The 17,084-nt window shown below is 38.7% G+C and overlaps 1 protein-coding gene across 1 annotated transcript; it reads left to right on the top strand.

Moving 5' to 3' along the window:
- Positions 1–524: 524 nt before the first annotated feature.
- LOC127544743 (beta-1,3-galactosyltransferase 2-like) lies at positions 525–3,195 on the top strand. The gene is made up of 2 exons (XM_051971525.1): positions 525–607; positions 1,612–3,195. The coding sequence occupies exon 2, from the start codon at positions 1,628–1,630 to the stop codon at positions 2,678–2,680; it is 1,053 nt and encodes a 350-aa protein (XP_051827485.1). The 5' UTR covers positions 525–607; positions 1,612–1,627; the 3' UTR covers positions 2,681–3,195.
- Positions 3,196–17,084: the final 13,889 nt, after the last annotated feature.

Here is a 17,084-nt window from a genome sequence, read left to right as displayed (position 1 = left end):
ATTTTACATTTTAAATCCTAAAATGAGCTAAGTGAGAGTCCAGATAGGTCTGAACATTAGTACTAACTCACCTTTCTTTTCCAGTGCACATCAACATGGGAGTGGAAAATTGCCACAGCAGTGACATCTTTGAAATACTGGGGTGCCTCCCCCTCTACAAGCAAAATGTGATTAGTGGGCCTTATAGTGCCTAGCTCAAAAGGGTTACTGTTCAGTTTTTCTGAGATTAAAATGAGATAATGTAGGTTAAACATTTTGTCAACCTTAAAACTCTCTATAAATATTGGCTATTATGATTATGATTATTGCAGGCTCTGTTTTCTCCCTCTTTCTTTTGTGGCAGTCTCTAGTTAACCCTTCTATCTCTGTCACCTTCCATCCCCTGCAGACAATGTCCAGTCAGCTGGGTTCCAGGCCAGGCCAAGCAGACTAATGACTTGAGTGATCAGCCCCACCCCATACTTTCATGTTCCCTCAGAGGCCGGCAGGGTTCCTCCCACTCCCACCTTCTTACTCCTCCCATATCCGTATCTACCTGGACAGAGAGTGGCAGTCCCCTGTGAGCTGTCCTGCTGACACCACATCTCTGGCACTCTTACCAAGGAAGGTAAGGACCCTGCTGGGCTAGAGGGGAAGGGGACTCTGGGGGAGAGACCTTGGAGAATATCAATAACACAGATTCTGGGTTTTTCAGAGCAATAACCCTAGAGTCTTCCTCTTATCAGCTCTGTGGGAAACTGAAATTGGGAAATTTGGGGCTGGGGTAGATGGAGTGGGCTGGGGTAAGGGAAAAACTTCAAATTTCTCAGGGTTAGATCTTATCTCCCTAGGGTGAGCTAGAGGCTCAAGGATTAAAGCTGTTTCTAGGACTGGGAGGAAGGGAAAAATTTAGACAAGAGAAAAATGAAGCAAAACAAGAATTGGAGACAAATTCAAATGAGTCCTGTTTTTTACACCTTTCTGAAGGGCCCCACATGGATAGCTCCTGTCCCTTTTCTATCCAAAACCTCATTGTACAATCAGGGATTGGACTCTCAATTAACTGCTTTCCCACTGGCACAGTGGAGCCCTCCAGTTTTCAGACCTTTAATTTCACAAAATCATACTCTCCCAGATTGAAGGGGGGACTTTTGTCATTCAGGTCAGTTCCCCTCATTTCACAGATAGGGAAATCTGAAGCCCCAAGAGGAGGGTTGACTTGTCCAAGCTGAGCCAGTGGCAGAGCTGAGTCTAAAACCCAGAGCTCTGGACTTCCAGTTTAAGGTTCCTTCCGTCCCTGACCCCTTATAGTGCAAGCTCCCTGATCTTTCTGACCTGCCCCCTTTCCTGTTCTTGTAATGCTAACTTGGCAGCTAGCCTAGCACAAAGTGGAGGGTTGGGGGGATCCTTTTCCCCTGTTCTCTTGCCCTTATCTTTCCCATTGTTCCCGGATGTATAAATCCCGGGGGGGGGGGGGGGTGAGGTGGGGGGGGGGGGGTGGTGGTGAAACTCACACCAGGAAATACTTCATCCACATAGGAGTGAAAGGGACTGTGTGACTGAACAGAAACTTGCAGTTCTGTGGAATCTTGTACCTATCACTCACAAGCCATCTCGCTCCTTTCTACCCAGGACAACAGTTGGCCCCATGAAGTTGATCAGGAGGCATCTGATATGGAGAGCTCTGTTGAGCACAGCTTTTGGGGGACTGCTACTACTGCTGGTGGGTCAGTTTGTAGATTTTGGGACTCCTTCCTTGGATCTGATGCCCTTGGACTCCACAGAACTGGCTGAGGATACTTCGAATCTTCCTCTAAGGAAGTTTGAGTGGCAGGTTCAGACACCACATCCCTTGCAGCTGAAGTACCCTTACTCCTACCCTTTTCTACTTAATCACCCTGACAAGTGTGAGGGTCCCCAAGGTGCCCCCTTCCTGCTCATGCTGGTGATGACCCAACCCCAGGATGTGGGGAGACGCCAAGCCATCCGAGAAACTTGGGGCAATGAGACTTTAGAACTGGGTGTGATCATCCGACGCCTCTTTGTTCTTGGTCTGCCCCCACCCTTGTTCACCAAGGAAATTCATGAACTCCTCCAAGAAGAGGACAGGGAGCATAGGGATCTCCTCCAGGTGGGCTTCCTGGATACCTATCGCAACTTGACTCTCAAGGTCCTCATGGGTCTGGAGTGGATGGCCCAGTACTGTCCCGATGCCCGCTATGTGCTCAAGGTGGACAGTGATGTCTTTCTAAACCCCAGCTTTCTGGTACAGCAGGTGCTTCAGCCCAATGGACCTCCACGGCCTGACTTTATCACAGGTTACATCTATAGAAATACAGGCCCTATTCGGAGTCCAGATTACAAGTGGTACATGCCTCCAGAATTGTACTTGCAGGACATATATCCCCCTTACTGTGGGGGTCCTGGCTATGTTTTGTCTGGATCCTTAGCCCTCAGGATTCTGGCTGTGGCCAAGACTCTCAAGGTCATCTACCTGGAAGATGTGTTTGTGGGCTTATGTTTACAGCAATTGGGGTTGGAGCCCACTCCTCCTCCCCCCGGATCCTTCCTAATGTTTCCACTAGCATATGAACACTGTGTCTACCACCAACTTGCCCTTGTTCATGGATTCCAGCCGCAGGAGCTGCTGCAAATTTGGCAAGACTTCCAAACAGCCAATAAAATCTGCCCCATGGAATGATGGGCTGGAACGATGACCCACACTCCTCTAGCTTTCCATTCCCATCCCACTTGTCTGAGTGGAATAAAGGCAGTGGTCAGTGGTCCCCTCCCAGAGGACCTTCCTCCAGTCCTGCCCTCTAGGACAGATGGGCAAATGATCCTGTGGATCTAAATAACAATGCAGCCTCCCCTCTCAGTGGTGGCCAATGGGAAACCCAGAAATGATTGTGAAGTAATCCTTACCCCTGAGGGACAGTTCTGGATTTTAGGAATAAGAAAAAGATAGTTGGAATGGATGATGGACTTGTAGCCAGAGATCCAGAGTCAGAATTTCAGCTCTGTGAGCTGCTGCCTATTTGACTATAGGCAAGTCATCTATATTCGTTGTGCCTTATTTATTCCCATATTTAAAACCAATATGTTGCTGATCTTCAAGCTTCCTTCCATTTGTATGTTCTATGGTCCTATTACGTGGCTCCATTTTTCTGTAGATAGGATGTATACAATAAATGTCCAAATGAGTGTTTGCAAGAAGCATCTAATGACTTTCTTTAATGGGGCGTCTGAAGCACTGGGCTCTATAGTTCTCCTCCTTTCTTTTTTTTATACTTTAGTTTTTAATTGCAGGGGAATATAATGATAAGAATTGTCTTAAGAACAAATCCCATCAAAGTTCTTGTATGATACCAATATGGTGCTGATACCTAAGCCAGGAAAGCAAAAAATGAAGAAAGAACATTACAGACCATTGTAAGATATAAAAGAAGTAATTTTAATTACATTATATTAAAAAGGGTTTGCATAAATAAAACCAACAAAGCCAAAGTTAAAAAGAAAGCAAGAAACTGGGGGAAATTTTTACACCAAGTTTTTTGTGATAAGTCTCATTTCTCAGATAAATAGAAAATAGAGTCAAATTTATAAGAATATGATACATTCCATCATTGATCAGTGATAAAAGGACGTGAAGAGGCAGTTTTCAGAAGAAATCAAAGCCATCCATAGTTAAATAGAAAGATGATCAAAATCACTAGTGATTAGAGAAAAATAAATTAAAACAACTGTGAGATACCCTCTTACACCTATCAGATTGACTAATAGGATTGAAAAGGAAAATAACACCTGTGATAAAATTGGGACCCTAAAGCATTGTTGATGGAGGTATAAACTGATCTATTGGGAGATTATAAAGTATATATATTATAAAGTATAAACTGATTCTGGGAGATAGAACTGAGTGTATGTTCACATTCTGTGTGATCCTGGTGACATCTTTAAATCTTGGAGACTGAACACTGTCTGGGGTTTCCTTATATTCACATTTGGGGGTGAAGGACTTCACTCAAAGTAGATGACATCATGTGGATAAAGGGGGAGGACCTGAGTTCTCTATAGAGGAATGATGATTCCTCTTTTCATGTCATATAACCCTAGAAAATAGGGCTGGTGCTTTCTTAATTATTTATTTGTCTGTTCCAATTTTAGGTACAGGGAATCTCCAACCCAGGACTAAATCCTTGGGGATCCAGGAACCCAGGAATTCAGGTTGGATGTTGCTGCCAGCCTATCCAGGAAGCACTGAGGAATAGGGGCCTGGTATACTAGCCTAGTGGTGATTTGAACTTGAACTTATATATAGTGATATATAGGAATTGAGTTGAAGCTTTCTTTTCTCCCCAGCAACTGAAGTGGTATAGGAAAGATTATGCCCCAGAGGTGGTGGGAAAAGATATTTGTATATTTGGATTTTGCTATATAAACTAATCTGATCTTAAATGGTTAGATGTAATTGGAAGTGTGCTAGTTGAGGGGAACACAATTTATGTGGGCTCAAACCAATGGCAAACCAGAAAGAATACCTACTTTACCCCCTCAGGATACTGAAAACCTTGAGTGAGGAGTCTAGATAAAATATAACTACCTGACCTTCAGACAGTGGGACCAGAGCAATCCATGTAGAAATAAAACAGACACAATAGATAAAGGACTGGAAAGATAATCATGGTGAGGTTCAACAGAGGGATTTCTTGTTTTATTTTTCTGAGAGGTTGAGAAGTCTCTAAGTCTTGCCAGATTCTTTCCTTTCTGTTTCTTCCTGCTGGCTGAAGGTTGAAGGAAGGGGAATGGATTTTGCTGCAGGGAACTGGAAATTTGCTTTTTCAAAGCTCTAGAGTTTTGTTTTGTTTCCATAGTTTAGCACAGAGGGTGAGCAAACTAACAGTGCTGTTGTAAGTAACTTTTAAAAATATGAAAACCATCCTTAGCCAACAGATTTTACAAAAATAGGCAGTGAGCTAGATTTGACCTGCAGCCTGAAATTTGCCAAGCTCTGCTCTACAACTCTTTCTACCTACTTTACCATGCTTCAAAAGATCCATTTAATCCTTAAGAAGGAATTGTTTTGCATAAACCCCAAAGAGATAAAAAGAAAGAGGGAAAGGACCTACATGTTAAAAAAAAAAAATTATCCTTCTGGGTCATTTGACCAACAAGATAGATAACTAGTCAATATTCCCAATCCTTATGAACTCCCAAAATTCTCCAAAATGTGAATTATGTGGAAGAGATAAAGAAATATCAGTTGTTTCCATAGTCTAGGAAAGTAGGAACCTAAATTCTTTCTTTCTTTATGAAAGCTTTTTATTTACAAAGCATACACATGGGTAATTTTTCAACATTGATCCTTGCAAAATCTTCTATTCCAAACTTCCCCCTTCTTCCCTCCACCCCTTCCCCTAGGTGGCAAGTAGTCCAATAAATGTTAAATATGCTTTAATATATGTTAAATCCAATATATGTACACATAGGTATACAGTTATCTTGCTGCATAAGTAAAATCAGATCAAGAAGGGAAAAAAAGCAAAATGCAAGCAAGCAACAACAGAAAGAGTGAAAATGCTATTTTTTAGTGCACACTCCTCTCTCTGGATATAGATATCTCTCTTCATCACTGAGTAATTGGAACTGATTTGAATCATTTCATTGTTAAAGAGAGCCATGTCCATCAGAATTGATCATCACATAGTCTTGTTGTTGCCGTGTATAATGATCTCCTGGTTCTGCTCACTTCACTCAGCATCAGTTCATGTAAGTCTCTCCAGGCCTTTCTGAAATCATCCTGTTAGTCATTTCTTACATAACAATAATATTCCATAACATTCATATACCATAATTTACCCAGCCATTCTCCAATTGATGGGCATCCATTCAGTTTCCAGTTTCTACCCACTATAAAAAGGGCCACAAACATTTTTGCACATGTAGGTTCCTTTCCCTCCTTTAAGATTCCTTTGCTATATAAGCCCAGTAATAACACTGCTGGGTCAAAGGGTATGCACAGTTTGATAACCCTTTGGGCATAGTTCCAAACTGCTCTCCAGAATGGTTGGATCTGTTCAGAGTTCCACCAATAATGTATCAGTGTCCCAGATTTTCCACATCCCCTCCAACATTCCTTATTATCTTTTCCTGTCAGTTTAGCCAATCTGAGAGGTGTGTAGTGGTAGTTCAGAGCTGTCTTAATTTGCATTTCTCTGATCAATAGTGATTTGGAGCATCTTTTCATATGAGTAGAAATAGTTTTAATTTCTTCATCTGTAAATTATCTGTTCATAGCCTTTGACCATTTAGAAATTGGAGAATGGCTTGATTTCTTATAAATTTGAGTCAATTCTCTATATATTTTGGAAATGAGGCCTTTATAAGACCCTTTGAATGTAAAAAATGTTTCTCAGTTTATTGCTTCCCTTCTAATCTTGTCTGCATTAGTTTTGTTTGTACAAAATCTTTTTATCTTAGTACAATCAAAATTATCTATTTTGAGATCAATAATGATCTCTAGTTCTTCTTTGGTTGCAAATTCCTTCTTCCTTCACAGGTCTGAGAAGTAAACTATCCTATGTTCTTCAACTTTATTTATAATATCATTCTTTATGTCTAGATGATGAACCCATTTTGACCTTATTTTGATACACGGTGTTTAGTGTGTAATTCCTAACTCCTAAAAGGCTTACTCAGTACCTTCTTCTCCACCAATCAGTGTGTAGTCTATAGAGTTCTAGATCCATAGATTTATAACAGAAGTCAATTCTGACCTCCTCCTATACTGGAGAAAGCTAAAAGTCATAATAAGTTTGCTCTGTCTGGGACAGCCATATGGCTATGTTCTGTGCTTCAAGAGAACTTAGAGAAAGGTGGAACAGACATAACTGGGGTAACACATGGATGTTTGGCTGTGTCTACCTCCACTAAGTCTCAGGGAATGAGCCCAGCATCTAACTGGGGCTAGTTCTGTCTTCTTAGAAATCACTTGTGGAAGAGACTGAAGTTGATAAAGTATGAACTGTCCAGAGTGGAAAGAAGATGAGAATGCTTCGAGGTGAGCAGTAGTGGGAACCAAGGAATACAATTCAGAATTTGAAGCATTCTGCAGGGGGAAAAACCTCAATAAACCCAGATATCAATAAAAATATTTGATTCTTGAAAACGTTTGTTAACAGCCCTCCCCCCTCCACCTTTTTTTTTTTTTTTTTTTTTTATGGAATGCCTTCAACTGTTATTGGAAATGAAAGACATGTCCACATCAGTTGGGGAATGGCTGAACAAATCACTATATGTGAATGTCATGGAATATTGTTGTATCATAAAAAATGATGGAAAGAATGGATTCAGAGAAACCTGAGAACATTTGTATGAATTGTTGCAATGTGGGCAGAATCAGGAAAATGGCACATATGTTATTGTAAAGGAAAAGTTTTGAAAAACTTTAGAACTTTGATCAGTGACCAGCCCATGACTCCAGAGAGCTGATGGTAAGTGTGTTTCCTCTCTCTTGAGAAAGAGGCATGGAATAGAGATAACCTTTCCCAGACATGGTCAATGTATTTGTTTACTTGATTTTGCTAAAGTGTTACCAGTGGAGATTAAAACCATTTAAGGGGAATGCAAATTGAGGGAAAGGCAGAACTAAGGACAGTGATATCAAAAAATGAGAAAGCATATGAACAGACCATTTAAAAATGATTAGAAACAAGTTCAGAGAGAAAGATAGACAAGTGTAATAGCTGTAGAACTGTTTTGAAATTATCATATATTTTAAAAACTCCAAGATGAATATAATATAAATTCATGTGGAATCCCAATCTCTCTTACTAGTATTTTCCTTCTGTTGTTGATTATGTCCAATTTATTCTATATGTATATTGCTTTCACATAGTTGTTTGCATATCTTCTGTTTCCTTAGATTGTGAGCTCCTTGAGGACAGAGACTGTTTTCTGCCTTTCCTTGTCTTCTCAGTGCTTAGTATGGTCCTTGGCACATAGTAAGTACTTAATAAATGTTTATTGACTATTGACCAACTGATTTCATATATATAATCCTTTTCCCCCTTCTTTGTATATGAAAATGATCAATTGGTTGGTGTCTGTCAAGCATAATGTAACCAAAAATTACATTTTAAAAAGCAAATTGTTAAGTTTTATGAATTAGGGACATGAAAGAGAAGAGAATGCAGGAAATGAGGGCCTGGAGAAGAGATGAGGAGGGCTTCCTTTCTTGCTGAATTTTGAGAATATTCCATGCCACAGTACTAGATTTACACAAAGCCTGCAGCCAGCTCCCACCAACAAGGCCAGTTGAAGAGGTTCAGTTACTGATGTATAATCAGATCACCATTTGGTGAATAGAGAGGAAGACTGCAACTATAGAGAAAGGCACAGGCACACTGACTAGCTAGCACATGGGGACCAAATTATATCCTTCATCCCTTACTTGGGTGATTAATTGATTTGTTCAATGGTAGCCTACTCTCTGTAGAGTGCAGAGACAGGAAAGTGAGCTAAGTGTGACAACAGTGTCACGTTCATATACTGCTAACCCCTGTCATAGAACTCAACAGAGCCATCATTTGTTTCATCAATATGGATAACACTGTCCTTTAGCATAGATATCAACCTATCAATATTTCCCATTCTATACAATTCTAGTTCCTCAGAGGATCCATGCAATTGGGTTTGGGAGCTTTCCTGCAGGTCTTTTTTTTCTTTCTTTTCTTTGTGTGTTATCTTCTCAAAGAATAATATTTTTTTGTCATACTTGATAGAATGTAGATGAAATGTCACCAGGTACAGGTAGACCCATCCTATTAAAGTGAAACAATCCATAGGATAATATGCATGATCTTAGTACTGGATGCAGGGCAAGATGGGAGTTGAAAGGAATTTCTTCTCTCCAATTAAAATAGCAGACCAGACTCAGGGAACTGTCCCTAGTGGAAAACAAAAGCCATTCAAAAGGTGCATTTTCAGTGATGGGACTTTTTTGTCTGCCCTGGTTGAATCATATAAGGAAGGAAGCAAACATTTATTAAGTCTCTCTATGTACCTGTCACTCTACAAGTACCTCATTTGATCTTTATGACAACCCCGGGAAGTAAGTCCTCATCTTAGAGTTGAGAAAACTGAGGGAGATAGAGGTTAAGTGCTCAAGGTCTGTAGGCCAGGAGGATTTGAACTCCAGTCTTTCTGATTCCAGGTTCCATATTCTGTCCACTGCAGCACCAAACTCAAAGACAAAGAAATGTGAGCCTCTCTCCAGTCTGGTGTTGTTTTTTGTCCTTCCTTCTTGAAGAGGAGTATGCCATCAGAGAGGTGATGTCACAACGTACAGGTGAGTTGGAATTCTGTGAGTGTGGGCTGTCAAAGTTACCAGCTTCTTTCTCCTTTAGAGCCATCTGGATTCAGTAGGATGCAGTGGGAGCCCTCACAGCTGAGTAATGAGCACCTGTCCAGAAGCACCAGAAAAGAATCAACAGGTGGCAGTAGTAGTTCAGTGGCCAAGGGGGAATCCAGCAGAGACCAGCAATTATGGACATTCAGAGTAGTGGGCTGAGAGTAAGTTAAGACACAGAGGTGTTTTAGCAAGGATGGCGGCCCCTGCAGTTAGAGGAAAGAAGGGCATCAATTCCCTGATAATTCTGTGTAATATTTTGATTTAAATTCATCTGTCCTTGGTTTTAGGCTGTTAAAAGGAAAATCACAATATGGGAGATGTGGTTTTAGTAGATACTGACTCAAAGGGCTCCTTGAGATCACTTTGAGGGGCCATTTTGGAAGGGTCGCCTCTTTTAATTAGGGATACTTGAAAGTTCTCAATCTCACTGAGTGGTCATTCACCCAACTCCCCACTGAAAGATTTTACTCAGTTTTGCAGGAAAAATCATTCTTGGTTGCAGTCCTAGCTCCTTTGCCCTCCAGAATATCATGTTCCAAGCCCTTTGACCTTTTAATGCAGAAGCTGCTAAATCTTGTGTTATCTTGCCTGTTATTTCACTATATTTGAATTGTTTCCTTTTGGTTGCTTGCAGGAACATTTCCTTGATCTGGGAGGTCTGGGATTTGGCTAAAATATTCTTAGGAGTATCTCAGCTTTAGATTCCTCACCTGATGTCTAAAAAGTGTCCAGGTAAAAATAATTTTTATTAATCCAACCTTGAAGAACCACTGCTGAGCCCAGATCATTCCAGTACTGTGCCCACTTTCCCCTCCTTTAAGGAACTCCTCTGCTTTGGACAAAGGCATGTCAGACTGGGCTCATTCCTGGGAGAGATCTGGCCACTAATGAGAGAGGGCAGATTCCCTTTTCTCCAATTCCTCAGTTCATTAAGCCCCCTGCCATGATGACATGCCAGGCATCAGTGTATTTAAAGCTCAGAATGGAGGCTCCCCTAAGAAGTGAGGGTTATAAGAAATTCAATGTACAATATAAACAGACACAGTTATTTTGTTTTTGTCTCAAAACATGCTAAAAACAAAACCAAACAAATGAAACCACAAGGTGTGCATTGATGCGATGACTTAAAACAAGATTCAGTAACTTAACTTACAATTACTGTTACAACCTACTGGGAGACTGATACTAAATCTCATCAAAACATAAAGTAGTTTACAGGACTTAGTAAAAGGACTCAGTAGATTAAAGGATTTTACCTTTCCTTTCATCTCCATACAAGTCTTTATCCTCTGGCTACCCAGAACATCTTCCATTAAAGATACTCCCCTTGCTGCTAGTCACCTTCACTAAAAGTACTTAAGACTTCTGCAATTCAAAAAGTCATCTACCTGGAGGTAGATACTTGACTGTCTATTCAGGAATAAAAGAGAAACTAGAAAGGGCAGCCAAAGGTCCACTGAGGTCTAAGTGTGTCTAATAGAATCCCCCTATTCTAGCTGCTAGGTGAGAGTTCACCAAAGGGCCCTGTTGAAGCTAGGGAAAATGAGTCTCTTTCCTGCCCTTTTCTGGAAGGCGTGGAGATGCAAGATGTCATCTGGAGGGCTGAAGTTGAGGAAACTAGTTGGAATCTGCTTCTCCTTTGTCCTGGAACAGAACTTTCTCCCACTGCCACTGTTATGGACAAAAGGATCACTAAAATTCTGAAGGAATAGATTCATCTACCATTGGCCTTTACAAGGCCAGATACAGTCAGAAAATTTGTCTTTTCAAGGCCCAAACACTGTTCCCAGATCCCTGGAGTTCTCCAAACATTCGGGGTAATTACAAGCATTGCTTCCCTGAGATGGCCTTTACAGGATAATCCAGGCTCCCTGCATTCCTTCCTGTTCCACAGGAATGAAAGTGAGGCTGGGTTGGCTCATCAGCAAAAATGACTGGGGTTGTCATAGAAGGTTATTAATTGTCTCATACAGTGTGGCCTGTAGAAAGCCTAGGAAGGGAGCTACTTTTTGTACCATGCAGGGTGACCATGGGAAGGGAAATCATGCAGCATTAAGGCAGCTACAGAAAGCTTTCACCTGGGCTTAGCCCTTCCTGGCTTGTGACTTTTCTCTCTTGTGCTTTTGGAGTCTGAGTTAGGTTGGATTCAGGGCTCTTAGTGTCCAAATGGTGGAGGACACTTTGGCCTCTTCAGGGAGTAAACTGTGGTCCATGGGCCTATTCCAGGTTGCTGATTGTTGTTGTTTTTGAGGCAATTGAGTTTAAGTGACTTGCAGAGGATCACACAGCTAGTAAGCTTTTTTTTTTTTGAGTCTGGACTTGAAGTCAGATCCTCCTGACTCCAGGGTTAATGTTATATCCACTCTGCCAGCTGTCCTGCAGACTATTTTTGTATAGCCCATAAGGTAAGAATGGTTTTTTTTTAATTTTATCACATATTTTTGTGATTTCACGTATTTTTGTGATTTCAGAAATATGTCTACTAACCTATGTACCCATTCATACAAGAATGTAAAATAACATCTTTCCTGTATTTAAAAAATAAATTAAAAAATATTTTATATGGTTGGAAAAAAATTAAAAATGATATCCAATTCAAATATGCGTCCATAATAAAGTTTTATTGTTCATTGATTTTTGTATTGTCTGTAGTAACAGAGGCAGGAATGAATAATTGGGTTGGAGACCATAAGCACTACTTGGACACAAAAACTGTATAGATGCAGTTATAATGCAATAGAATTTCAAATGTGTATTGCTGAACTTCAACATATGACAATAACCTATTGTGCCAAAAAAGAGAAGAAAAAAAATAAGGTTTTGTCATGATTTTTTCTGAGGTCAAGACCAAGATTGACATTTTTCTGAATGAAAAGAACCACCTTAATCACTATTATGAAATCTTGAGTGCCTTTGGAAATAACTTTTTGCTGTAGACTTGATACTATTTCTTAATGACTTCATCCTAAAATTGGAAAAGAATACTGCATTTTTATTTAACACTTTCCCAAGTCAATTTGATGAGGACTAATGTTATCATTATTTATTTATTTATTTTCTGAGACACTTGGGGTTACGTGACTTGCCTTTTAAATGTCTGAGGCTGGACTTGAATTCAGGTCCTTCTGACACCTAGGCCATCTTGCTGCCCCAAAGTGGATTAATTTTATAAAGAGCAGAGAGGTAGCTTAGTAGAGAACAGAGGGCCAGAAATTAGGAAGCCCTGAATTCAAATGTAACCTCAGATCCTAGTTATTGGACCTGGAAAAAGTCACTTAATCCCTGTTTGCTGAGTTTCCTCATTTGTAAAATGAACTGTAGAAGGAAATGGAAAACAACTCCAATGTCTTGGCCAGGAAAACCCCAATTAGATGCATGAAGACTTGGACACCATTGAAAAATAACACCATCATCAATATTATTGAATCAGAAGTGATGTGAAGTTGCTTCTTGTACTTCCTGGAGTATCAAAAAATAAAACAAAATAGTAGATCTCCACTTCCACACAAATCTGTGATGGATGTATTTTGTGAGCTCATGAAGCTCTGAGCCATGAAGACCTGATGCAAATGAAAAAGAAATTTTCATATTTTAAAAACCATTTAGTTATACAATGGAGGAACTTTCACCTATTCTTGAACTGAAAATAATTAAGCTACAATGTAATAACATACTAAAAAGCAAAAACTTCTACAGTTCATTTTACAAATGAGGAAACTCAGCAAACAGGGATTAAGTGACTTTTTCCAGGTCCAACAACTAGGATCTGAGGTTACATTTGAATTCAGGGCTAAAAAGCAAATATCCAGAAAAATCAATAAAATTCTACAAATGCTTTCCAAGCTATGAATGTGTTCACTTAAAAATCATAGGCTTTTATAAAAACATGGCAGGATGTAAATGAAATAATGAAGAGTGAAATGAGCAGAACCAAGTGAATGCTATATACAGTAACAACAATGATCAAAGAACAATTGTGAAAGAATAAGTTATTTTGAATGTTATAAATCCTCAAGTCTATTACAAAGGTCCTATGAAGTAAGATATTATCTACCTCCAGAGAAAGAACTGAAATACAGAAGTGTTTATGGTATTGTTTTACATACCTTTCTATCTTTCTTTCTATCTAGCTTTGTACTTATCTCTTCATCCATCCATCCATCCATCCATCCAGATGCATTTATCTATCTATCTATTTATCTATCTACCTGTCTGCCTATCTGTTTATCTGTCTGTCTGTATAATGTCAAATGGTGGTGAGAAGAAAGGGAGGGAGACAATTGAGAATTTAAAATGTAACAAAAAATTAAATAAAATTAAATAAAAAGGAGAATTACAAAACAAAACAGAAACCAAAAAACCATGTGTATATGATTTGATATGAGCATCTGGCAGTACCTATCTGTGTGAAAAAACATTTTCAAAGAAGAAACATAAAATCATAACAGGTCAACATTAATAGAAGACCATTTGCAATCAATTCCAATTATATGAAACACTAATTTTAAGTGAAGGGCTGCTAGACAGTTCAATGCATAGAGTTTTGGGCCTAGAGTGAAGAAGACCTGAGTTCAAATTTGAAGCTCTATGATCCTGAGCTTAACCTCTGCTGAGGTTCTCTCCACTGGAGAAAGAAATGGCAAACTACTTCAGTATCTTTGCCAAGATCCCATGGAAATCCCATGGAAAATATGCTACACAGAGGGATAAATCAGACATGACAGAATAACTGAAAAAACTTTAAGTGAAGTGTTATTCCCCCCAGAAAAAGAATCCCATTTTTCCTATTGATAGATCATATTACAAAAATTATACTTCATTATTATTGTTATATTTTAAATTTTATCAATAAAATAATTGTGGAAATCTCCTTTGTTGTATGAGTACCTACATAACACTCTTAATTTTGCCTTTTGGACATCAAAGCCCATTGGAGATGTGTGAACAGTGAACTTGCAACACCAGTAAGAGGTTTTGGAGGCCACTGGAAGCAGCACCAAGACTTGCAGTCATTAGGCTCTAAAGTTTACTGGCTAGTCTGCCAAAAAGTGGCCACTCTATTTCCAGGAGTAAGAGTGGGCTCATTATTGTCAACTGATGATACTGTCTCTTCTCCTGTTGCTCAATTTTGTGACTGTGATGTTGGGACGTGTGGGTGGTGACTGATAATTCATTTCAATCAGAGCCTAGAGGTGACTTTCCCTTGGTGAAAATAAAGTTTTGAAATGAACTATCAAACAAAAGATGAAATTCTGTAGCAAAGTAAATTGGTAAGAAGTAGTTTAAGTTAAGGTTTTCTGGAACAATAATGTTGATGGCTGAATATCCATGGAGAATATATCTTTCTTTCTTTCTTTCTTTTTTTTAACAATAATTTTATTCTTTCTTTATTTATTTAATTATAGCTTTTTATTGACAGAACATATGCATGGATAATTTTTGCAACATTGTCCCTTGTACTTACTTCTGTTCCAGCTTTTCCCTTCCCTCCCTCCACCCCTTTTCCTAGATGGCAGGCAGTCTCATACATGTTAAACATGTTAAAGTATATCTTAGATACAACATATGTGTGCAGATCCATACAGTTCTCTTGTTGCACAAGAAAAATCGGATTCAGAAGGTAAAAATAACCTGGGAAGAAAAACAAAAAATGCAAGTAGTCTACATTATTTCCCAGTGTTCCTTCTCTGGGTGTAGCTGATTCTGTCCATCATTGATCAATTGGAACTGAATTGGATCTTCTCATTGCCAAAGATATCCACTTCCATCAGAATACATCCTCATACAGTATTGTTGTTGAAGTGTATAATGATCTCCTGGTTCTGCTCATTTCACTCAGCATCAGTTCATGTAAGTCTCTCCAAGCCTCTCTGTATTCATCTTGCTGGTCATTTCTTACAGAACAATAATATTCCATAATTTTCATATGCCACAATTTACCCAACCATTCTTCAATTGATGGGCATCCATTCAATTTCCAGGGAGAATATATCTTTCTTAAACTAACTTTACTCTCTTGGGTTTCTTTCTCAAAAGTATTTAAAATTTCCCATTACATATAAATATAGTTTTCAACATTCATTTTTGTAAGATTTTGAGTTCCAAATTTTTTTTCTCTCTCTACCTTAACTCCTTCTTTCCCAAGATAGCAAGCAATCTGATATAGGTTACACATGTACAGTCATTTTAAACTTATTTCCATATTAAGTTAGATGAAAGAAAAATCAGAAAAAAGGGAAAAATTACAAGAAAGCAAAAAGCAAAAAAAAAAAAAAAAGATGAAAATAGTATTCTTTGATCCACATTCAGTTTTCATAGTTCTCTTTCTGGATGTGAATGACATTTTTCACCCAAATCCAATGGAATTTTATTCAATCACTGTATTGCTAAGAACTAAATAAACTTTCTTTAACAATTCCCCTTTCAAGCTGGGCAGAAAAAATACAAACATTTACAAAGGGAAATTTCTTAATTGGATGGAACAAAAAGACATTTCCCCTTTTTCTCCCCAGTGTTACCATGTCATACCTAAATCTAATGATTTAGAACTGAAATTACTCATTCAAAGTTGTCTATTCTGGAAAGGCTGAATAGATCTTTGATTCATGTGAGATGAAGGATTTTAGAAGAGACTCTGTTTTAATTTTAATTCATTATGTTAAAAAAAATTAAAACAAATAGACACTAATGCCATTTGCTTCTTCCCTAAAAGGGACATGTTGCAGTTAATTGGGAGTTTTAATACTCTGACTTTAAAACATCTGATTTTATAAAATGACTATATTTTAAACCAATATGTGAATGTATTATCTTTTTGGGTCCCGGGAAGTTGGGAAGGATGAGAAGGATGGGGGCTAAAAAGAAGTCAAATTAAATTTATGAAATACTATATTTTATGTGTTGCATTTTAGAATTTAGTAGCTTAAAACTGCACTAATACTTTGAAGACACTGGGTAGAATGCTTTTACATTTTAAATCCTAGACTGAACCAGATGAGAGTTCAGACAGGCCTGGACATTGGTACTACCTCATCTTTCTTTTCTAGTAAGAACAGGTACATTAGCATGGCAGTGGAAAATTGCCACAGCAGCAACTCCTTTGAAATGCTGGAGTGCCTCCCCCTCTACAAGCACAATGTGATTAGTTATAGTGCCTATCTCAAAAGAGTTATTGGGTTTGTTTGTTTGGTTGTTTTTTTGTTTGTTTGTTTGTTTGTTTTTTTAGCTTAAAATGAGAAAGTATAGATTAAGCATATTGTTTTTTTTTTTAAATAACTTTTTATTGACAGAACCCATGCCAGGGTAATTTTTTAACAACATTATCCCTTGCACTCACTTCTGTTCCCATTTTTCCCCTCCCTCCCTCCAGATGGCAAGTAATCCTATACATGTTAAATAGGTTATTGAGGTATATAATGATCTCCTAGTTCTGCTCATTTCACTCAGCATCAGTTCATGTAAGTCTCACCAGTCTTCTCTGTATTCATCCTGCTGATCATTTCTTACAGAACAATGATATTCCATAACATTCATATATCACAATTTACTCAACCATTCTCCAATTGATGGGCATCCATTCATTTTCCAGCTTCTAGCCACTACAAACAGGGCTGCCACAAATATTTTGGCACATACAGGTCCCTTTCCCTTCTTTAGTATCTCTTTGGGGTATAAGCACAGTAGAAACACTGCT

The sequence above is a fragment of the Antechinus flavipes genome, chromosome 1 (assembly GCF_016432865.1).
Source record: "Antechinus flavipes isolate AdamAnt ecotype Samford, QLD, Australia chromosome 1, AdamAnt_v2, whole genome shotgun sequence".
NCBI classification, from domain to species: Eukaryota; Metazoa; Chordata; class Mammalia; order Dasyuromorphia; family Dasyuridae; genus Antechinus; species Antechinus flavipes.
This window is presented reverse-complemented; position numbering and strand designations above follow the sequence as displayed.